At 42.6% G+C, this 18,751-nt stretch overlaps 1 protein-coding gene across 10 annotated transcripts in view; it reads right to left on the minus strand.

The window, feature by feature from the left end:
• MBNL1 (muscleblind like splicing regulator 1) overlaps positions 1 to 18,751 on the minus strand; it is a 204,671-nt gene that overhangs the window by 43,817 nt on the left and 142,103 nt on the right. For 6 of the 10 annotated variants that reach the window (XM_056850314.1, XM_056850306.1, XM_056850307.1 and 3 more), the window contains 2 exons: positions 15,858 to 16,028; positions 11,768 to 11,860 (listed from right to left, as the gene is read on the minus strand). In XM_056850314.1, coding sequence (XP_056706292.1) covers positions 11,768 to 11,860; positions 15,858 to 15,926 — 162 coding nt within the window. In that variant the 5' untranslated portion in view covers positions 15,927 to 16,028. The remainder of the gene's footprint in view (positions 1 to 11,767; positions 11,861 to 15,857; positions 16,029 to 18,751) is intronic. The other 4 variants (XM_056850312.1, XM_056850311.1, XM_056850310.1 and 1 more) reach the window with 1 other exon arrangement.

Below are 18,751 nucleotides of genomic sequence, written 5' to 3' on the forward strand. Positions count from 1 at the left end.
CCGGGTCATTACAAGCACCGGGTCATTACTGACCCATGGGGTGACATCACATCCCGACGTTTACAAGGCAGACTATGTTTACAGGGTAGTCTGCCATTGCCTTCCCCAGTCATCTACACTTTACCCCCAGCAAACTGGGTACTCATTTTACCGACCTTGGAAGGATGGAAGGCTGAGTCAACCTTGAGTTGGCTAGGCTACCTGAAACCGACTTCTGACAAGATTGAACCCAGATCGTGAGCAGAGTTCTGACTGCAGTACTGCAGCGTACCCCTCTGCGCCATGGGGCTTTTACGCATGCAGCTCTCTCAATAATAGTTGGGCTTTGTGGCAGGGAACTGCCCCAGATGGTCTTTTGATACTTTCCAACTTTGTGATTCTAAGGGGCACTTCATGCATTACATATTTTGGGAAGTGGATGGGGGATGAGCCAACAAGCAAACAGACTCTGTTGCAAGTTTGCTAGTTGTCGCATGGGAGGAACTTCAGTATCCCCCTTCTCTAAGGGCATGCCTGAGCCTGCCCATGAAGCTCATGAGCCCTCTCCCATCCAGAAGAACGTAAGCGTTCTGCAATGGGAGAAGATGGGCAAATACAGTTTATACACATTTTACTCTGGAAGTCACTTTTTATCACATGCTTCCATGCCACGGGAAGGTACGTGTGAATACTGCAGCTTTGTGGATGGGGGTCTTTCTCATGGCAGGATTATCCTATGAGAATGATCCAGGCGATTGGCCTCACTTATATCCTTACGCCTTCACACAGAGCTCCCAGCCATATGGGAGCCCATCCTGGACAAGCAGATTCCATATAGCTAGGGGTAACATTCGAAGGGCACGCCCAGTGCAGCTGAAAGTGGAAAACATGACACTAGTTTGAACACCAGCTTTTGCTTACAATGTGTAAATTGCAAAGCAGCTCCAAGTCGTCTTTTTTAAACTGGAGTCCACCATACGGCCAGCTTACCTGGGAATGCCAGTCAAAAGAAGCTGCTCTTTGTGCCTCCGATGGCATATTATTATTTAGCAATATGAATGAATTCTCTTTACTCTCTGGCTTTTTTAGTTCTGTCAAGTGCTGGCAGCTGCTATTGAGGGCTGCCTTTCTAAGTGATGAAAGAGGATTGTGAAGGCCAAAGATCACAGGCTCACAGTTCAGGATTACTTCTCAGATGGTCATACAGAATGTAGCATCTACTTAGCAATCAGAGTAAAGAGTGTTATTGTTCAGTATGGACAGACTGCACCTCTAAATGATTGAACGTATGTAGACACATGCTTTCTCCAGTGGTGAAGGCTATTTGAAACATCACACAGGAATGGTGTGTGCATCTTTGGTGACTAAAGCAAAATTAAAGCCAATTTGACTTTGGAGGAGCAGTATCTCGGAAACATTTTCTCAGGTTTACGGAAGAAACATCAAAGATTCTGACTGAGTCAAGGCTACATTTGCAAACTGCAATATTTTGGTGATCTTGTTTGATTCTAAGTGCAAGACACCCATAAACAGCCATCCATCTTGAGTCTAAGTGAGGAAGGCGGGCACCAAAGTAAATATTATTGAACAGGCAAACCAAGACCCCTGTCCTGATTGAATCTATGGATGGAAAACATTTCCAGGAACTATCTATGCATGATAGATTTATGCTGTCTCCTCTGCGCACTTTAACTCTCATTTTCCATCAGTCAGGACTCTGTATGATTCATCAGCTTTACATATATTGTTCCATTACATAGCACAAGGACACCTTATTATGTGTTTGTCGCCAGTCCACCCAGCATCATGCAGAAGTCACAGACTTCAGAATACATTGTTACTTCCCTCTCACAATCACGTATTAGCCTATACTAACTTGCTCACATGCTCTATGCTCTCTTGCTTGTCTGATGCCCCTTGACCATGGCATCCTTTCTTCATCCTCCACTGTTTCTGATATGCTTTATGCTGGGCACAGCCAGTCTCCTAGAGTTGGAAGCACAAACCTGAGGGCTGGCTTGGCAGGTGCATGAGAGTCGTCAACCAAGTCAGCATGGAAAGTGTTTGGGATTGCAGTTGGTGGTGGTTATCTAGAAATCTAAAGCTTTTACATTCCCCTTGACCCACAAAAAAGCAAGTAGGCCCAGGCTTCAGCAAAGGTGGAACTCCCAAGCATACTATGGATTAGTATCACTACCACAAAACCAGTAATAGTGCAGCTCTGAAATTCATCCTACAGGAAAGCCAGTCCTATTCTTGACAAATCTTAGTGTTCTCACTTCGGCAGCACATACACTAAAACAGGAACAATACAGAGACTAATCTTACTCCATCATAAATATCATAACACATAGTTAAATTGTGGAACTCCCTGCCCAAGGATGTGGTGATGGCTGCCAACTCGGAAGGTTTTAAGAGGGGAGTGGACATGTTCATGGAGGAGAGCGGTATTCATGGCTACTAGTCAAAGTGGATACTAGTCATGATGAGTACCTATTCTCTCCAGGATCAGATGAGCATGCCTATTATATCAGGTGCTTTGGAACACAGGAAGGATAATGCTGCTGCAGTTGTCTTGTTTGTGGGCTTCCTAGAGGCAACTGGTTGGTTACTGTGTGAACAGACGATGGACCTTGGTCTGATCCAGCATGGCCTTTCTTATGTTCTTACTGTGTTCACTAAAAGATAGCCGAACATCTAGGGCTCTCTAAAGTACAGGAACTAAGTAAAGAGAATCTGTATGGTATAATGGTTAAGGGTACTGGATTTGGAGCTTCAGGTTCAAATCCACATATTCACTCATGAAAGTAGGGCTGCCAACTTCCAAGTGGTGGCTGGAGATCTCCTGGGATTACAGTGATCTCCAGGCGACAAAGATTAGTTCACCTGGAGAAAATGGCTGCTTTGGAGGGTGGACTCTATGGCATTATACCCCATTGAAGTCCCTCCTGTTCCCAAGCTCTACCCTCAAAAACTCCAGGTACTTCCCAATCTGGAGCTGGCTACCCTGCATGAAAAACACTGTGCAACCTTGAGCTAGTAACTATGTCTCAGGTTAAGCTACCTCATGTGATTGTTATGAGGATAAAACAATGGAGTTTATCAAGTTTGTTGCCCTTAATTGCTTAAAGGAAGAGAGGGATAAAATATATACATCCAAATATAGTGAAAATATAGTATCCAAATAAGAACTGCAAGGATAGCACAAGGCTATACAATTTATGTAATGCAAATGAATTGGGGAGGGGATGTGGCTCAGTAGTAGAGCACCTTCTTGGCATGCAGAAGGTCCCAGGTTCAATCCCCGGTATTTCCAGTTAAAGGGACTAGGCAAGTAGGTGATGTGAAAGACCCCTGCTGAAGATCCTGGAGTGCCGCTGCTGGTATGAGTATGATGGACCAAGGGTCTGATTCAGTATAAGGTAGCTTCATGTGCAGTTTGTGATCATGAAATATTTTGAAAGAATTTATAATAATACCAGGTGATTGAACTGAAAATACATATATCTGTCGAATAAATAAATGACACATTTTTATGTATTTAAGAACTGGAAAAAAATAAAATGCTGAGAGAGAGAGAGAGAGAGAGAAAGAGAGAGAGAGAGAGAGAGAGAGAGATTCAGATTGAAATAATTTAAGCAGACAAACAAAATTCTGAGGTCACTTTTATGGATATTGAATTCCATTATTTGAATTCACATTTGAAATTGAAAAATGCCATTGCCTACTTCAACCTTTATCTTAAAGGTCTGCTTCAGGCATTACAGATTTCCTACACAACAGAAGTTTTGTGTAAGAAATAACATGCACTGTTATGTCCCCATTTACTTGTGGCAAAGTATCCAAGAGGTTGTCTATGGCATATAATTGTGCGCAGTGCACCTTAGTCCTGCACTTACTTTCTCACAGCTTTGTGGCTGTGTACGTTTGAGCTTTGATCTCAAGCGCAACGGCCTTGTTTGTCCTGCAGAACATCTAACAAAAGTCTGTGAAACGCTTTCAGAACATTTAAAAAAAACACCCTATATGACATACCGGTAGTTCTGACTCCTGCTCTCCATGACCCTTTAACTAATTTTACTAGTACTGGTGCTGGAGCTACTACTAATAGCAACAATACAATTTTTCCTTGTTTTGCAAGAGGTAAGTGACATTAGCACTTATGAATTTTATAGTAGGAAAGTACAACCCACCCACCACACGGTGACTCATTTTGATTCAAAGGCATGCTTCCGTTCTAGAATATGACTTTTGCAACTTTATAAAACTATCTTTAAGTGCCACCGGACTTTGGGATATAAGATGTTGTTTTTTCAGGTTACACCCCAAGTTTCAGATTCACCGGCAGACACTTTAATAAATGGAGTAACTAAAAAGAATGCAAATGTTCACACACACACACACACACACACACAATACACAATACAAACACAATTTCAGAGGACCATGCTAACTTAGAAAACTTTGGAAAGCACTTCGACTTCAAAATCCTCTTCTACAAAATCCTCTTCATGATTACATACCAAGCTTCTACCCTAATGGTGCTGTCTTTACATATGTGCAGGGAAAATCTGATGTGAGAACACTTTCAAAGAAGAAAACCCCCAAAGTGCATTTCAACCTCATAACCTTATCTGAAGTGAAACTACGTCTCTCAAGAAATCCTAAAGGATAGAATGTTAGGCGCTTCTGAGCACAGAACTACTGTTACTTTTCAGGGGGGGGGTGCGTGGTGATGGCAGTGTGGAATGGATGCACATATTGGCTAAGGGCCACATCTGGCTGCCTTGATTGCCTGAGATTTGGCACCATCGTTCATGTCAAGAGAAGTAAAGTTGACACCTGCTAGGGAGTGGATGAGATGAGAGACCACCAAGGTAGTCTAGGGTCTCAATGCAGAGACAGACAGTGGCCAACCATCTCTGAATGTCCCTTGCCTTGAAAACCCCACAGAGTCGCCATAAGTCAGCTGTGACTCGATGGCAAAAAACGGAGTGGACGTGAGGTACCTGTAGCTGTCCTTTTCATTGCCACGTCTACTGGGATAATCCTAAACAAGACTGGGAAATCTGTCATTGGGCAGGCAATTCCTACAAACTGCTATCACTTCAGCTCTCAGAATAACATCCTGAACCTTCAGTTCTGATCCATGCAAAATCTATGTACTTCTTCATGCTAATTATGGGGAAGGGTTTCCAACCATCCACTGAGTATCTCTTTCATGCTTATTATAAATGCCTGAAACCTAAGAGTGACGAAATGTGTCTAGTCATAGCAAGGGATAAACTGAAAAAGAGGTGGGACCCAAATGTTCAATACAGATAAGTTTTAGATTCTTATTGGAGACACGCAAGGCATCAAAACTGCAAGTTTCTTGCGAATCAAGGAATACTTTAATCTCTGGGTATAGTCAGGCAAGCCCTCCTTTTGTATTTATGTTTTGCCCCTCAGTGGCAAATGAGTTTATATGTTCTGGGACTGTGGTCTCAGGTTTTACTTTCTTTCTTATTAATTTATTTACTTCACTTGTACTCCACCTTTCTCCCCTAATGGGGACCCAAAGTGGCTGACTTCATTCTCCTCTCCTCCATTTTCTCCTCACAACACCTTTGTGAGGTAGATTAGGCTGAGGGTGTGTGACTGGCCCAAAGTCACCCAACAAGCTTTAATGGCCAGGTGGGGATTCCAACCAGGAGACTCGCAGATCTAGTGTGAGGTTCAAACCACTACACCACACTGACTCTATAAAGAATGAGACTCTTTGTAACTGGCTCTTTATAAAGAATGAATTCACACAAAATTTTATGCTCAATAAATACATTGGCAAAATGGTGCCAAATACCTTCACAGAAGATCACCAAGTATCAGGTCTGTCTGTCTATCTCATCTCCTGCTTTTCTCCCCAGTGGGGATCCAAAGTAGTTTACAACATCATACTCCACTCCTCCACTTTATCCTTACAATAACCCTGTGAGGTAGGTTAGGCTGAGAGTGCTACTAGATTAGCAAGCTTCTTCAACAGAATGGGGATTTAAACAGGGGTCTTCCAGGTCCTTGCCCAACACTAATGACAGTCTAACTAAACATTAATGGCTTGAATTTTACAAATTTACTATAACTTTTTTTAAAAAGAAGAAAACAAAACAAAATGGTTTTAGTGACTAAAACAGGACAGTGGCCAGCAAAAGAGATGACACTGGTATCTGGTGAGACCAAATATGCTTAAGCCTTCAAAAAATTTGAATAAACAATATTCCATGAAATGGACCACAACGAGTGACATTTCAGTGCCACAGAGTCCAATTGCCAAAGCGGCCATTTTCTCCAAGGGAACTGATCTCTGTCGCCTGGAGATCTGTTGTAATCGCAGGAGATCTCCATCCACCACCTGGAGGCTGGCAACCCTACTTATGGGGCTATGCAAGGACTGATCAGAGAATATTTATTTATTTATTTAACATTATTTATAGTCTGCCTTTCTACCTGGGACTCAAGGCAGATTACACAAAACAGGTCAAGACAATCAACAGGATTGGACATCCAATAGACAGTGCAGTTTTGGACTTGTAGAAATATAAGTAACCAATTAAGCAGAAAGGTTTTCCAACATGGGAGCGCCCTAATAGGCTTCAGGGCAATGTGTGAACTGCCCTCAGCTCAATTTTAAACAAGCTTGGCAGTTAAAAGAGTTCCTCAGAAAACGTTGCCGGGGGGGGGGGGGGACCTTGCTTTCCGTCAGTTCTCTCTTATTTATTATATTTATGGCCAGTTTCTTAGACAATGCTCTCCCAGAGCAGGTCACATCAGTCAAGAGTCCCCCCACAAGACACACAAGTGAAGGCCCCTGGCTCAAAATATCGGCACATGACAGCTGATGAACCTTCTTATACTGCTGTTATCATTTTCAGCTGTCCCTCAACATTTCATCCAAGTCCTGGACTCTAATTGCAGTTCATGAAGTGCCAGCAGGGCCCTTCTAAGTAAGGGAAATATGGTAAATGCGTAATATTTTTGAGCATTATTTTTGAGCATTGAGATGGACAAATTTATATTCCAAACAAGTCATTATGAACTTTGGTGACATCATTACTCTGGTCTGAATTCTTAACCTTCTAAATTTGTAGAGCAATAAAATTTAAGCTGGCAGGCTGTTTTTGTCAGCCGTTCAGCACTGAGAGCCTCACTGGAAATACATCATGAGCAAAATGTAAATTAGGCATATTTTAATTGCATGCAGCTAAAATAATTTGCATATTATTTTAATTAGCGAGGCAGATAGCAACTTGGTAGACCTCCTGCATTTGTTCTGCAATTCTCTCCTATGAAAACAAGCAGTCCTCAAATGGGAAAAGAGGGCACAACTTTTGTAAAGACTGTGTCCATGTAGCTTTTTCTGCATTCATCTTTTTGAAACATTAGAGTTATATGCTATCTTGCAAAGAAAAAGAAAAAGAAAGAAAGCTAGGCTCCCCAAATTCCTAGCACGCAAGCATGAGGACACAATCCTGTATGCGGTGGGAAATTCAGACAACCTTCCTAGTCGAATCTCAGATTTTCGCATAATGTGAGAAGAGTATTACCAGATCAGCCATGTTGGGCCTATTAGAGTGCTCAGGTAGACATTCTAAGAGATAACATCCACTGCTCCATTTCTCTTTCTCCTGATCCTCCTAGTGTATGGACACATGCAGATCACAACACCTTCTAAGCAGAAGATAGCCCCATAAGTAGGGTTGCCAACCTCCAGGTGGTGGCTGGAGATCTGCTATTACAACTGATCTCCATGCGACAGAGATCAGTTCACCTGCAGAAAATGGCCGCTTTGGCAATTGGACTCTATGAAGGCACCAGGTGAGCCAAGGCCTTTTTGTAACAATAATCTTAAGGCAATGTGGGAAAGCCAATACCCACATCCACAAATGAAATTTGATTTCATTTCATTTTTGTTACAAAATATACTGCTAAGAAGTAAGAATTAAAAAATAAGGGGCAATGGTGAAAGACTAAATAGTTAAACAAAGGTTGGGGTTCAGTGGAGGTAGCATGGCCTTCCTCTAAACCAGGGGTGTCAAACATACGGCCTGGGGGCCGGCTCCGGCTCGAGAGCTCTAGCATGACCCGCGAGTCAGCTGAGGCAGCCTCTACCCCGGTCTTGATCTGAGCTGGCAAGGCACGGCACAGCCCGACCAGGTGACATTTATGTCATATCCCGCCCTTGTAACAATTTACATACCCCTGCTCTAAACAGTGCTCTTTGAAGAAAATGAACAGTTCATGTGGGAATAATAGCTCTGTTGCCTATTCGACACACACTTTTTTTAGAACAATTTACCATTTCTGTTCATTTGTATATGGGTGATTTACATTTACAACAAAGTATAGCCCTTATGAATATAAATTTAAAGGCATGAATGGAAATGTGTGCATTGTGCTAGCAAAGCAAATGAGAGCTCTCTGGACCATTGGGAGAGGCTGCTGGATTTGTCCCTGGGAAATTCAAGGCCACTTCAGACATTATGTTTTGTGCTCAAGAAGAGATTCATGAATCCAAATGCTCATTAATAGCCTCACTTATGAATGCCAGGCATGTATAGAAGTGCAGTTTTTTGCCAGGACAATGCACCTGCGTAGGCCCAAAGCAGATGGGGACACTCTTGGCAAGAATTTTGCCAGCCAAAATCATAACTGAAACACATGTATACTGTTAAGCCGCTCAACTGTTTTTCCATACCTAGGAATCTGTTCTAGGGTACAAAAAGTAAAATATGAAGCAACCTTGAACCTTCAGCAAAGCCACTGGTCTATCTTCCCATCCATCAAATTAGCAGTTTTCTTAAAAAGCTCGTTGCTAAAATGAAAATAGCTTTTGAAGGACAACATAAGCTATTAAGAAATTAAATCTTCTGCATCTCCCCATCTGGCTGTTTGCAGGGTATTATTTTCAGTACTGTAAGGGCTGAGGAAGAGAAGGAAAACCCAGCGATTGTTTTTTTTTCAGACTATCCAAAAGCATGTCATCATGATGGTGAGGCAAAAAGAAGAAGGAGGAGGAGCTGGTTTTTATATGCCGACTTTCTCTACCACTTAAGGAAGAATCAAACTAGCTTACAATCACCTTCCCTTCCCCACAACAGACACCCTGTGAGGAAGGTGAGGCTGACAGAGCTTTGAGAGCTGTGACTAGCCCAAGGTCACCCAGCCAGCTTCATGTGTAGGAGTGGGGAAACCAACCCAGTTCACCAGATTAGCCTCCGCCGCTCATGTGGAGGAGTGGAAAATCAAACCCGGTTCTACAGATCAGAGTCCACCACTCCAAACCACCGTTCTTAACCACTACACCACGCTGTGTATTGTGTGACAGGCATACCACTCCCTCAAACACACCCACAGGTCCTTCTCCCTAGGGCAGGTTCTACCCCTTCCTCAGCAATATTACCCCCTACAGTTCACTGACTTTATCCCATAGAACTTCCTATAGGAGCCATTAACAAACAAGTTTATTCCTATCTGAATCATTCACCCATATTCCAACCATGGCAGAAATACAGTGCTGGCTACTGACAATTTTAAACATAAAATACTTGAGAGGTGTGTAGGGCCATTATTATGACCCATCTTGGGGTAGAGCCCTGATAAAAGAGAGCCAGAGCCAGACTGACATAGCTTTACACCCTTTTATTACCATATAGTGTCGTCTTCCTTCCTGCCGCCAGTTTGCATTCTCCTCTAGATCATTCGTCTTTTTGCCTCTTGTTTATTTACTGGCCACCCACTATTTCCTTAGCAGTCTGGTTTTTCATCTATCTCCCTACTATATCCTACTGCCTTGAGCCATCTTAACTGCTGACCAGTGTTTCATGTGGCACTTTACTCCCTTTCCTTCTAATAATATCATCTACGGGATATGAAACTGCTTGTTCATTGCTTTTATGCCCAGGTTTCTGCACACACACCTCCCCATCATTATCTCCTCCTTCCTTACTTTTGTCCCTTCTTTCCTTCTCTCATGCCTCTGCCTTAAAGAACTTACACTTCTGGAAGCTTCTTTAGCATTGCCACAAACCCTGGGTAACATCTAACTAGTTATAGATAATGGGGGGGGGAGGGTTGGTTAAATCTTTTGGAGAAATATTTCATTCAGAATATTTTAGCACTGTCCCTACATACCTTGCTGGATAATTACAGCATCTTTGTTAATCCGCACCCTTTATAATTCTCATCTAGATACCAGAGGGCTTCCCTGTACCCAGTTTGCTCTCTCCACAGCAGTAAAACAGCCTTCTAAAGCAATTGATTAATCCAAATTGAAGTAAAGGCTATAAGCCAAGCAAGGGCACAGTGGTAAGGGAAACCATGCAGTTCTTATCAATGGATAAGATCATCTGGCACTGTTGACAGAATGGAGATGTAAAATTTCTAGAAATGTTGAATCTACAGGAAAGGGGAAAAAGGATTTTTTTTGGGGGGGGGGGCTTTTTAACAGAAATTTTGGGGAAAATTTAAATATATGCAATGTAAAAAATCAGCAGTGTTTAAGAAGGCTCAGAACTGCAGCTTAGGGAGAGGATTTTTAAATGACTTTCCCCAGAGCTGCTGTGGAGCTGAGGATTAGGGCTGCCAATCTCCAGGTACATGCTATTACAACTGAACTGCAGCTGATAGAGAACTCCAGTTCATCTGGAGAAAATGGCCGCTTTGGCCATTGGAGTCTATGGCATTGAAGTCCCTCCCCTCCCCAAACCCCGCCCCCCAAAAAATATCCCGCCGGTGGCAAAGAGGGACCTGGCAACCCTACTGTGGATAAAGCAGGTTGGGTCTGGGAAACCCAGAGCTGACTCACCAAAAATATATATTATGTAGTTTGGCCCTCAGTTACTTGCCTTTAAGAGAACCCTTGCTCTTACTCCATTATCTGCTAAGTATATAGGAAAATTTGTCAGCATCCTTTCAGGGAGACCAAGTAGCACATACTGTCAACCAGATAGCCCTTATATATGTTTGTTGACACTAAAACCTTGGTGAGGCAAGACTTCCCTTTAGATAAGCCTTACTGATGTCCCATCAGCAAATTTGATTTCTTGTGTTTAACAACTCTTGCTTTAGAAATATTCCCTATTAATTTACCTGGCAAAACAGTTAGGCCAACAAGTCTGTGATTTCCTAAATTCAACCTAGACCTCTTTTTGAAAATCAGTGTTATGTTGGATCTTCTCCAACCTTCAGATAATATTAATACTGTTAATTTTTTGTCAAAAATTCTCCAATTTCATATTTGAGTTCTTTAAGAACTCTCAGGTGAAAGCCATCTGGTTAATTTTTAATTTGTCAGAAGTAAGAAGTTATCACAGCTCTGTCTGATACACTTGTGCAGATACTTACCCTGGAAACTATGATTCAGATGTGGGTATCTCTACATCTTCCACAGTGCAGACCGATGCTAACAGTTTAGGTTGTTTTTCTTATCTCCCTTCATTACACCTTTCACACTTATGTCATTTAAATAGCCAACCATTTTCATACTGTGGTAATCATTACCAAGAGGTTCAGCAATGCACATATTTCAAACCAGAGCCTGAGCACCATATGCAGTACTCCATCAGCGACTGCCCTCCTATTGGATCCATGACCGACTGTCCAAAGGCCCAATCATTTATCATTTCTAAAAATTCTATCTCTTTGTCATGATCTGATAGTACATTCAGCCAGTTAATGTAAGGAACAATAGTTTCTAATTGGCAACCAACTTAGAAAGTCGAAAGAAAAACCCAAAATTATAATATTTTCTCACCTTTACTGTTTGGTATTGATAAATGGAATCAGTGTCGATGAAATATGGAGATCCCTCCCCCCCTCTTTTTTGGAATGTCTGAGGCATATGGTTCTATGAAAAAATAATAATAGTATTGAGTTAACTAAATAAAATAGTAAACTAATCGTACTGAGACAAGTAATTAATAATCACATTTTGTTAGCTAAAAAAAGGACAATTTGCTGACCCTTTAGACCAAGAACTGATGAGAACTTATGTAAATAAAACAATACAACCTTTACCTTTGTACAAATACAAACCACAAATAATGGGGGGTGGGGAAAATGGGCAAAATGGTACAGGGCGGGTCCTTGTCAAGGAACAGTCCTGTTCCACAAATCCATCAAAGCGGCGGAAATTTAGGAAAATTGAACAGGTTTGGAATCTGCCCGTTTCCCCCTTAGTTGCTTTTGTTTTTCCTCTTTTTATTAACTTTTTAGAAAGAGATACATCTGATTGTAAAATTTTGAGGTCTAAGGATCTCTCTTGGTAAATTCCTGTTGCTGCTTGCATATTCCCTGTGCTTTGCTTGTGGGTCATTTGTGAGTCAAATTGTTGGGATTTTTCTAGTCAAAGCTCACATGGATCATGGATTGGATCCAACCAGATTATCTGATGGTGAGAAATAAAGGAAAGGCCCCGTTTGATGACCTTATAAGAGTATGCTCGGGATCATGAGACCTATTTTAACAAAAAGCCATGTAGGCTGGAGTCTACAGAAAGGAGGGGAATTGTTTGAGTCAGTGACAAAGCTGGCTGGATCCAACCCAATCAATTCAACCCAACCGACAGTCAATGTTTTAATCCTGTAAGGTTTTATAGGATCAAACTGTACAACAGTTTTGTATAGGGAAACAAACCTACAAGTCAACAGTTTCACAGCATTGTCCCATGGGCAAGATTTCATCAAATATGCCCACTACGATTTTACTTTTGAACTTAAAAACAATGCCATGGTTGTCCCTTGGATGACTTTCGTAGTGTTTTCACAATGACCAGCATTACAACATAGTATGCATGTTCTTAAACCCTTTCCTTTAATCCTTCGAGTTTAATATTATGTGCTGATGACAATTTATATACATCTTGAAGGCACCTCCAGGACATGAAATTGCTTGTTCATGGCCACTCTTGACTCTGAAAGCCCATTGTTCAGTGGTGTACATGAAGAAGGCCCCAATTTGTAATCCCTGGCACTTCCAGTTGTAGGATTGCAGGTAGTTAGCATAGGAAAGGACCCTGCCTGAGACTTCAGAGAGCAGAAAGACTTCAGTCAAAGCAGACAATACTAGGGTAGATGGAGCAATAGTTTGACTCAGGTCTTCTATGCATGGCTGTTTCACTCACCGTCACCTCTCCAATGACTTTGGGTCTTTGTGTTGACTATGCATGCCATTTCCAACCATCAGAGAGAGGTCGACTCGCTCTCCCCCTGCATTTCCCTTTTTCAGGAACATGTTTTATCTCAAATTTGAAAACGTGGGTAAAACACAGGGAAACACAGGGGGGAGAGCGAGGTGACCTCTGATGGTCGGAAATGGCATGCATAATCAATACAAAGACCCGAAGTTGTTGGGAGTGGTGACTGTGAGTCAAACAGCCATGCATATTAGACCTCAGTATAAAACTAATTCATATATGGTTAACCTCTGGTCATTTTAGATTTGGGGGATTTCACTTTAGTTACTAGATCTTCCATCATCTTCAACCCAAGTTTCTAAATCCTCTCTTTGAACAGCCAATGTGATTTACTGTTACACCCATAATGTAAGGAGGTTCAGAAAAGGAAAGCTGTATATAATTTATTACCATTCAGTCTGTCTTGCAACCATGCTGCACATTTCTACAGATAGGATCCCTCAAGGAAAACAAGATTTCATTTACAGGTCCTGCCAAAACTAATCTGTTGGTCCTGCATGTCAAATTCAAACTGAACTCGGGGGATTCAAACAGGTTTTTTCTTTCTTTCAAAGTTGCCTCTTTAGTTGGCTACAAAAACAGCCATCCTGCCAAATTTTGGGTATTCGCTGCTGGGAAATGAGACACGTTTATAGCCTGTCCTGAAAACCACATATGGACAGGACACTTAATTTAGAGAAAATCAATTCAACAGAATAAAAGTGAACATGAATTCAAATAATTGGGCTAAACTGGCTTGAAGATGAGTTTTGGGCTGTTACTTGCTACTTTTTTAATAGACCAGGGCTACAATCCTAAGCATTCTTACATGTAAGCAAGTTTAGGCTTCACCTGCTAAGACAAAGCTTGTACAATTTTTTCTAACACTTCAGACAACTGAAGATTATATTATGTGATGGCATTAAGGCCCCTATCCAAGAGCACTGACTCATGAAAGCTTATGCTTAAATACATTTTGTTAGTCTTCAATAAGTCACTGGATTCTTGATTTATTTTGCTGTTGCAGGCTAACGTAGCTACACATCTGCAACTATCCAAGACAAGAGATGAAACAGGACCTCCCTCAAAGAAGAGAAAAGGAAGAGGTCATTAAATCTGTGGTAAAGCACATGATCTGCATGCCACAGATGTAATTAATCCCTAGCATCTCCAGACAAAGTGTTTCAAGTATCAGAGTGGGGTTAGTTTTCTCTGTTTGAGACCCGGGAGAGGCAGGGCTTGTCAGCGTATACAATACTGGGATAGAGGCACAGCCTTCACATGGTCAGTAATAAGCCCTGTATTGGCCGTGACACTTCTTACTTGACAAATGGCTCCTTGGAAAGCAGCCAAAGAGCAGCTCTGTGCCTCCCCCTCTATTGTCGCCATTGCTATCTTTTCTTTTTGCTGTTTCTTGGCTGATTGCCCTTCCCTTATTGTTATTGCAACGGCCCCAGTTGTTTCTAGTCAGAGAAACACAGCTCACTGCTAAGGGGTCCTCTCGGTCGGAATTCCGCATTTCACCGACTAGAAGCATTTGGTGGGAGAATTATGAAGAAGAAGAGCTGGTTTTTATATGCCGACTTTCTCTACCTTTTAAGGAGAATCAAACTAGTTTACAATCTCCTTCCCTTCCTCTCCCCACAACAGACACCCTGTGAGGTAGGTGAGGCTGAGAGAGCTCTAAGAGAATTGTGACTAGCCCAAGGTCACCCAGCTGGCTCCATGTGTAGAAGGGGGGGGGGGAAACAACCTGGTTCACCAGATTAGCGTCCACCACTCATGTGTAAGAGTGAGGAATCAAACCCGGTTCTCCAGATTAGAGTCCACCACTCCTAACCACTACTCCACACTGACAGGCAATGGGACCACAATGGAGAGGGTGGTGGTGGGGAGCATATGTAAGAAGGAGGAGAGGCAACATCCCTTCCCTTCAAAAGATTTTGATTGGCAAAATATCATCTTGCCTCGATGAGGGACGTAAACCACTTGTGAGGTACTAGGGGTAGCTGGAGTTGGAAGCTACAGAACTGTCTTTAGCCTAGCAGCCAACCTATGTAGCTGTGCGGACCCCAAAATATCATCTGGTGCAAGAAGACTTCCAGCTGGATACAGACAACAGTACATCTTTAGATGCAACCTCACCCCTTTGAGGCAAAACAGTAACCCAGTACTGATGACAGCCCCATGTCTTCACTGAAGACATGGGGAGAGACCAAGGAGGTGAGCATGCTGGACCCACCCTCACCCCCCCCCGCTTCTCTGCAACAGCTTAGTTGTCTGAAGGGGCAACCACACACAGGAAGTGGCCACACAAACTCTGCCTCCCTGTGATCAGTGACATCTGGAAAGCAGCTTCACTAATCATGAGAAAAGGGTGACTCGCAGCCACTTCCCCAGTGCAGTCCCACCTGCTGACGATCAGGCAATCACATGAAAATGGGGGGGGGGGGGAGCCAGTGCCCCTGCTTTCCCTCCCCACATGTTCAATGAACGTGTGGGGCTCCCATCTGCACTGCTACTGATTACCCAACATGATGATGGCCTTTTTTGTTTTGTTTAACAGCTTATATATCTACTACAAATGCACAAGTGCCACTGTTACTGAAAAGGTGGACCACGAGCGGCCGTACATTGGGATACAAGCAAAGGACAGCCAAGCAGCACTCACCACTGGTTGTAATGGGGCACCAGGCATCATGGCATTGGCTAGTTGCATTTGCTGGGCCAGCATGGCCATGTTCTTCTGCTGAATCAGGTTATTGCGTCCATTAATCTCCAACTGTGTTTTTAAGTGCGGTGGTGGGTGAAGATATTTGCAGTTCTCCCTGGAGCATCGACCCTGGAAACAACAAAGCAAAACAAAGTTTGTTTGACTCTAGTACATTTTCTCATGGCACAAGACCAGAACTTTATTCTAAACGAGGTATCCCTCCATTTTAGATGAATGAACATACCATCCAACATTTGACGCAGGAAAACACAACTGTAAGACCCCCGATCCTTACACTAAGGATCAAAGCTAGAGGCTGCTTCATGTCTTCGTTCTGCACTGCTGAAGGTTATCATCCACCGGCTATATCCATTTACTTTGTCCTGCACTGATTTAAAGTGTTTTTCAGGTTAAAGATGTACTAGGTGGGAAAAAACTATTCTAGCAAGAGTGGAAAATGTGATTCAGCAAGTATAGCATAAGAACATGATAGTCTGCATGCTCCAGGATGCCTTGATATACATGTACAAACATTTACGTGCATGAGCACAAAATACAAAACACACCAATGGACATTTACTCCAAAGTTAGTCCATAACACTCAAGGGACTTACTCTCAGATAAATGTGCACAGATTTCATTCTTAGCTTACATTGCTTCCCTTCTCTTTAGGTCCATACATTTAGTTGCCAGCTCATCAGCAACCTCCATCAACTTTCCTGGCAATAACCTCTTCTTGGCTATAGGGCTGCCAACCTCCAGGTAGTAGCTGGAGATCTCCTGCTATTGCAACTGATCTCCAGCCGATAGAGATCAGATCACCTGGAGAAAATGGCTGCTTTGGCAATTGGACTCTATGGCATTGAAGTCCCTCCCCAAATCCCACCCTCTTCAGGCTCCACCCCAAAAGCCTCCTGCCGGTGGCAAAGAGGGACCTGGCAACCCTATTTGGCTATCTCTCATGAAACAAAGAAACATCCTCCCTTTCCAAAATTCTCAGTGAAATCACAAAGAATCTAGTGAGAAAATGGCTTCTCACTATGTGCTAAGTGGGAGTCACGTACCGTTAAAGCAACAAAATCTCTTGCTGCTAACAAGTATTTCCACACAGGTGATCCCTTCCCTACACCCAATGTTCTTTGCACTTTTCAAATCAGAGGAGGAAAGGGGAGACATTCTTGTTCCTTCTGAGCCCCCCACCCCCTGCCCAAGCCTGGCCAAATTGAAAGAAACTGATATCTCTGATCCACAGAATTCTACGCACATGTCAGATAACTTGGAGGATTCAAGGGAAGGGGCAGTGGTGAATACAAATAATGGCTGGCAAACTAGGCCATGCAAAATCTATGGACCTCTGGTTAGAATACAGTACAGTGCTTCTCTTTGCTTCCTATTTAGATAGTTAGCACCCAAACAAATGTGTGTGGGGGGTGGGTGGGGGGAATTGTAATAAAATATGTGCATGATCACAATGATATCATGTGATTGTCCTTATCAGTAGAGCAGACAGATGGGACCTGTGCAGGCTGGCTGGGTTCCAGGCCCTCTTTAACTTATGAAGATTAGCTATACTGAATGAGCACATCTGGTCTCTGAAGCATACCCCACTTAGATTCCCCCTAATCTTGAAAACCGGTAATTTGTCAATGAAACAAATGTTTTCAATGATCACAGTTAAACGCGCAACAATGGAGTCCATTCTCCCAGGGGCACACTAAAATAAAAGATATAAAGAGACACAAATTTCACCTCAGCAGAACAAATTGGTAAAGCTGAATGGTTCCAATTCTCTTTTCCTTCATAATCAATCTGAGAAGCAGCCATGGCTGTGAAAACCAGAACCTTAATAAGCAAAGCGTTGCTTAGATCAAACATTAAGTTGTTGGGCTTGGGGTTTTTTTGGTGCAAGAATAAATTAATTCTATGCTATTTGACCTTATGCTGTACTTTTGCAAGAAAGCTAGATGTTTGCATTTGTTACCTTATTTATGAAGAAGAAGAAGAACTGGTTTTTATAACGTGCTTTTCTCTACCTTTTTAAGCAGTCTCAAACCGGCTTACAATCACCTTCCCTTTCCCCACAACAGACACCTTGTGAGATAGGTAGGGTAGACAGAAAGAACTGTGACTAGCCCAAGGTCACCCAGCAGACTTTATGTGTAGAAGTGGGGAAACAAACCCAGTTCACCAGATTAGAGTCCACCACTCATGTGGAGGAGTGGGGAATCAAACCTGGTTCTTAGGGTTGCCAACCTCCAGGTGGTAGCTGGAGATCTCCCGCTATTACAACTGATCTCCAGCTGATAGAGATCAGTTCACCTGGAGAAAATGGCGGCTTTGTCAATTGGACGCTATGGCATTGAAGCTCCTCCCCTCCCCTCCCCAAACTCCACCCACCTCAGGCTCCGCCCCAAAAACCTACCGCTGGTGGCAAAGAGGGACCTGGCAACCCTACTGGTTCTCCAGGTTAGAGTCCACTACTCTTAACCACTATACCACGCTGGCTTTATAGTCCGTCTTTCTCACAAGGATTCAATATAGTGAGTCAGTACAATCGACAAAATGGGGCATTCAGTAACCAATACATTAGGATTTTAGAAGTCTGGAACACCCAGAAAGAACTGAAGCATAACATAAGTATTCACACGAGACACTGAGCGCTACAGAAATTACATAAATAGGTTCCTACTTACAATAAGCTATACACAACAGTATAGACCTCAGTTCCTAATCATTTATACAAGCAAGTTTGTAAAACCATTTTGTACTGTGCAACCCTATTACCTACACACACAAAAGCCCTCTTGAATAGTTCAGTTTTGCAAAGTTTACAGGAAGCCAGGAGAGTGGGT

The sequence above is a fragment of the Euleptes europaea genome, chromosome 5 (assembly GCF_029931775.1).
Source record: "Euleptes europaea isolate rEulEur1 chromosome 5, rEulEur1.hap1, whole genome shotgun sequence".
NCBI classification, from domain to species: Eukaryota; Metazoa; Chordata; class Lepidosauria; order Squamata; family Sphaerodactylidae; genus Euleptes; species Euleptes europaea.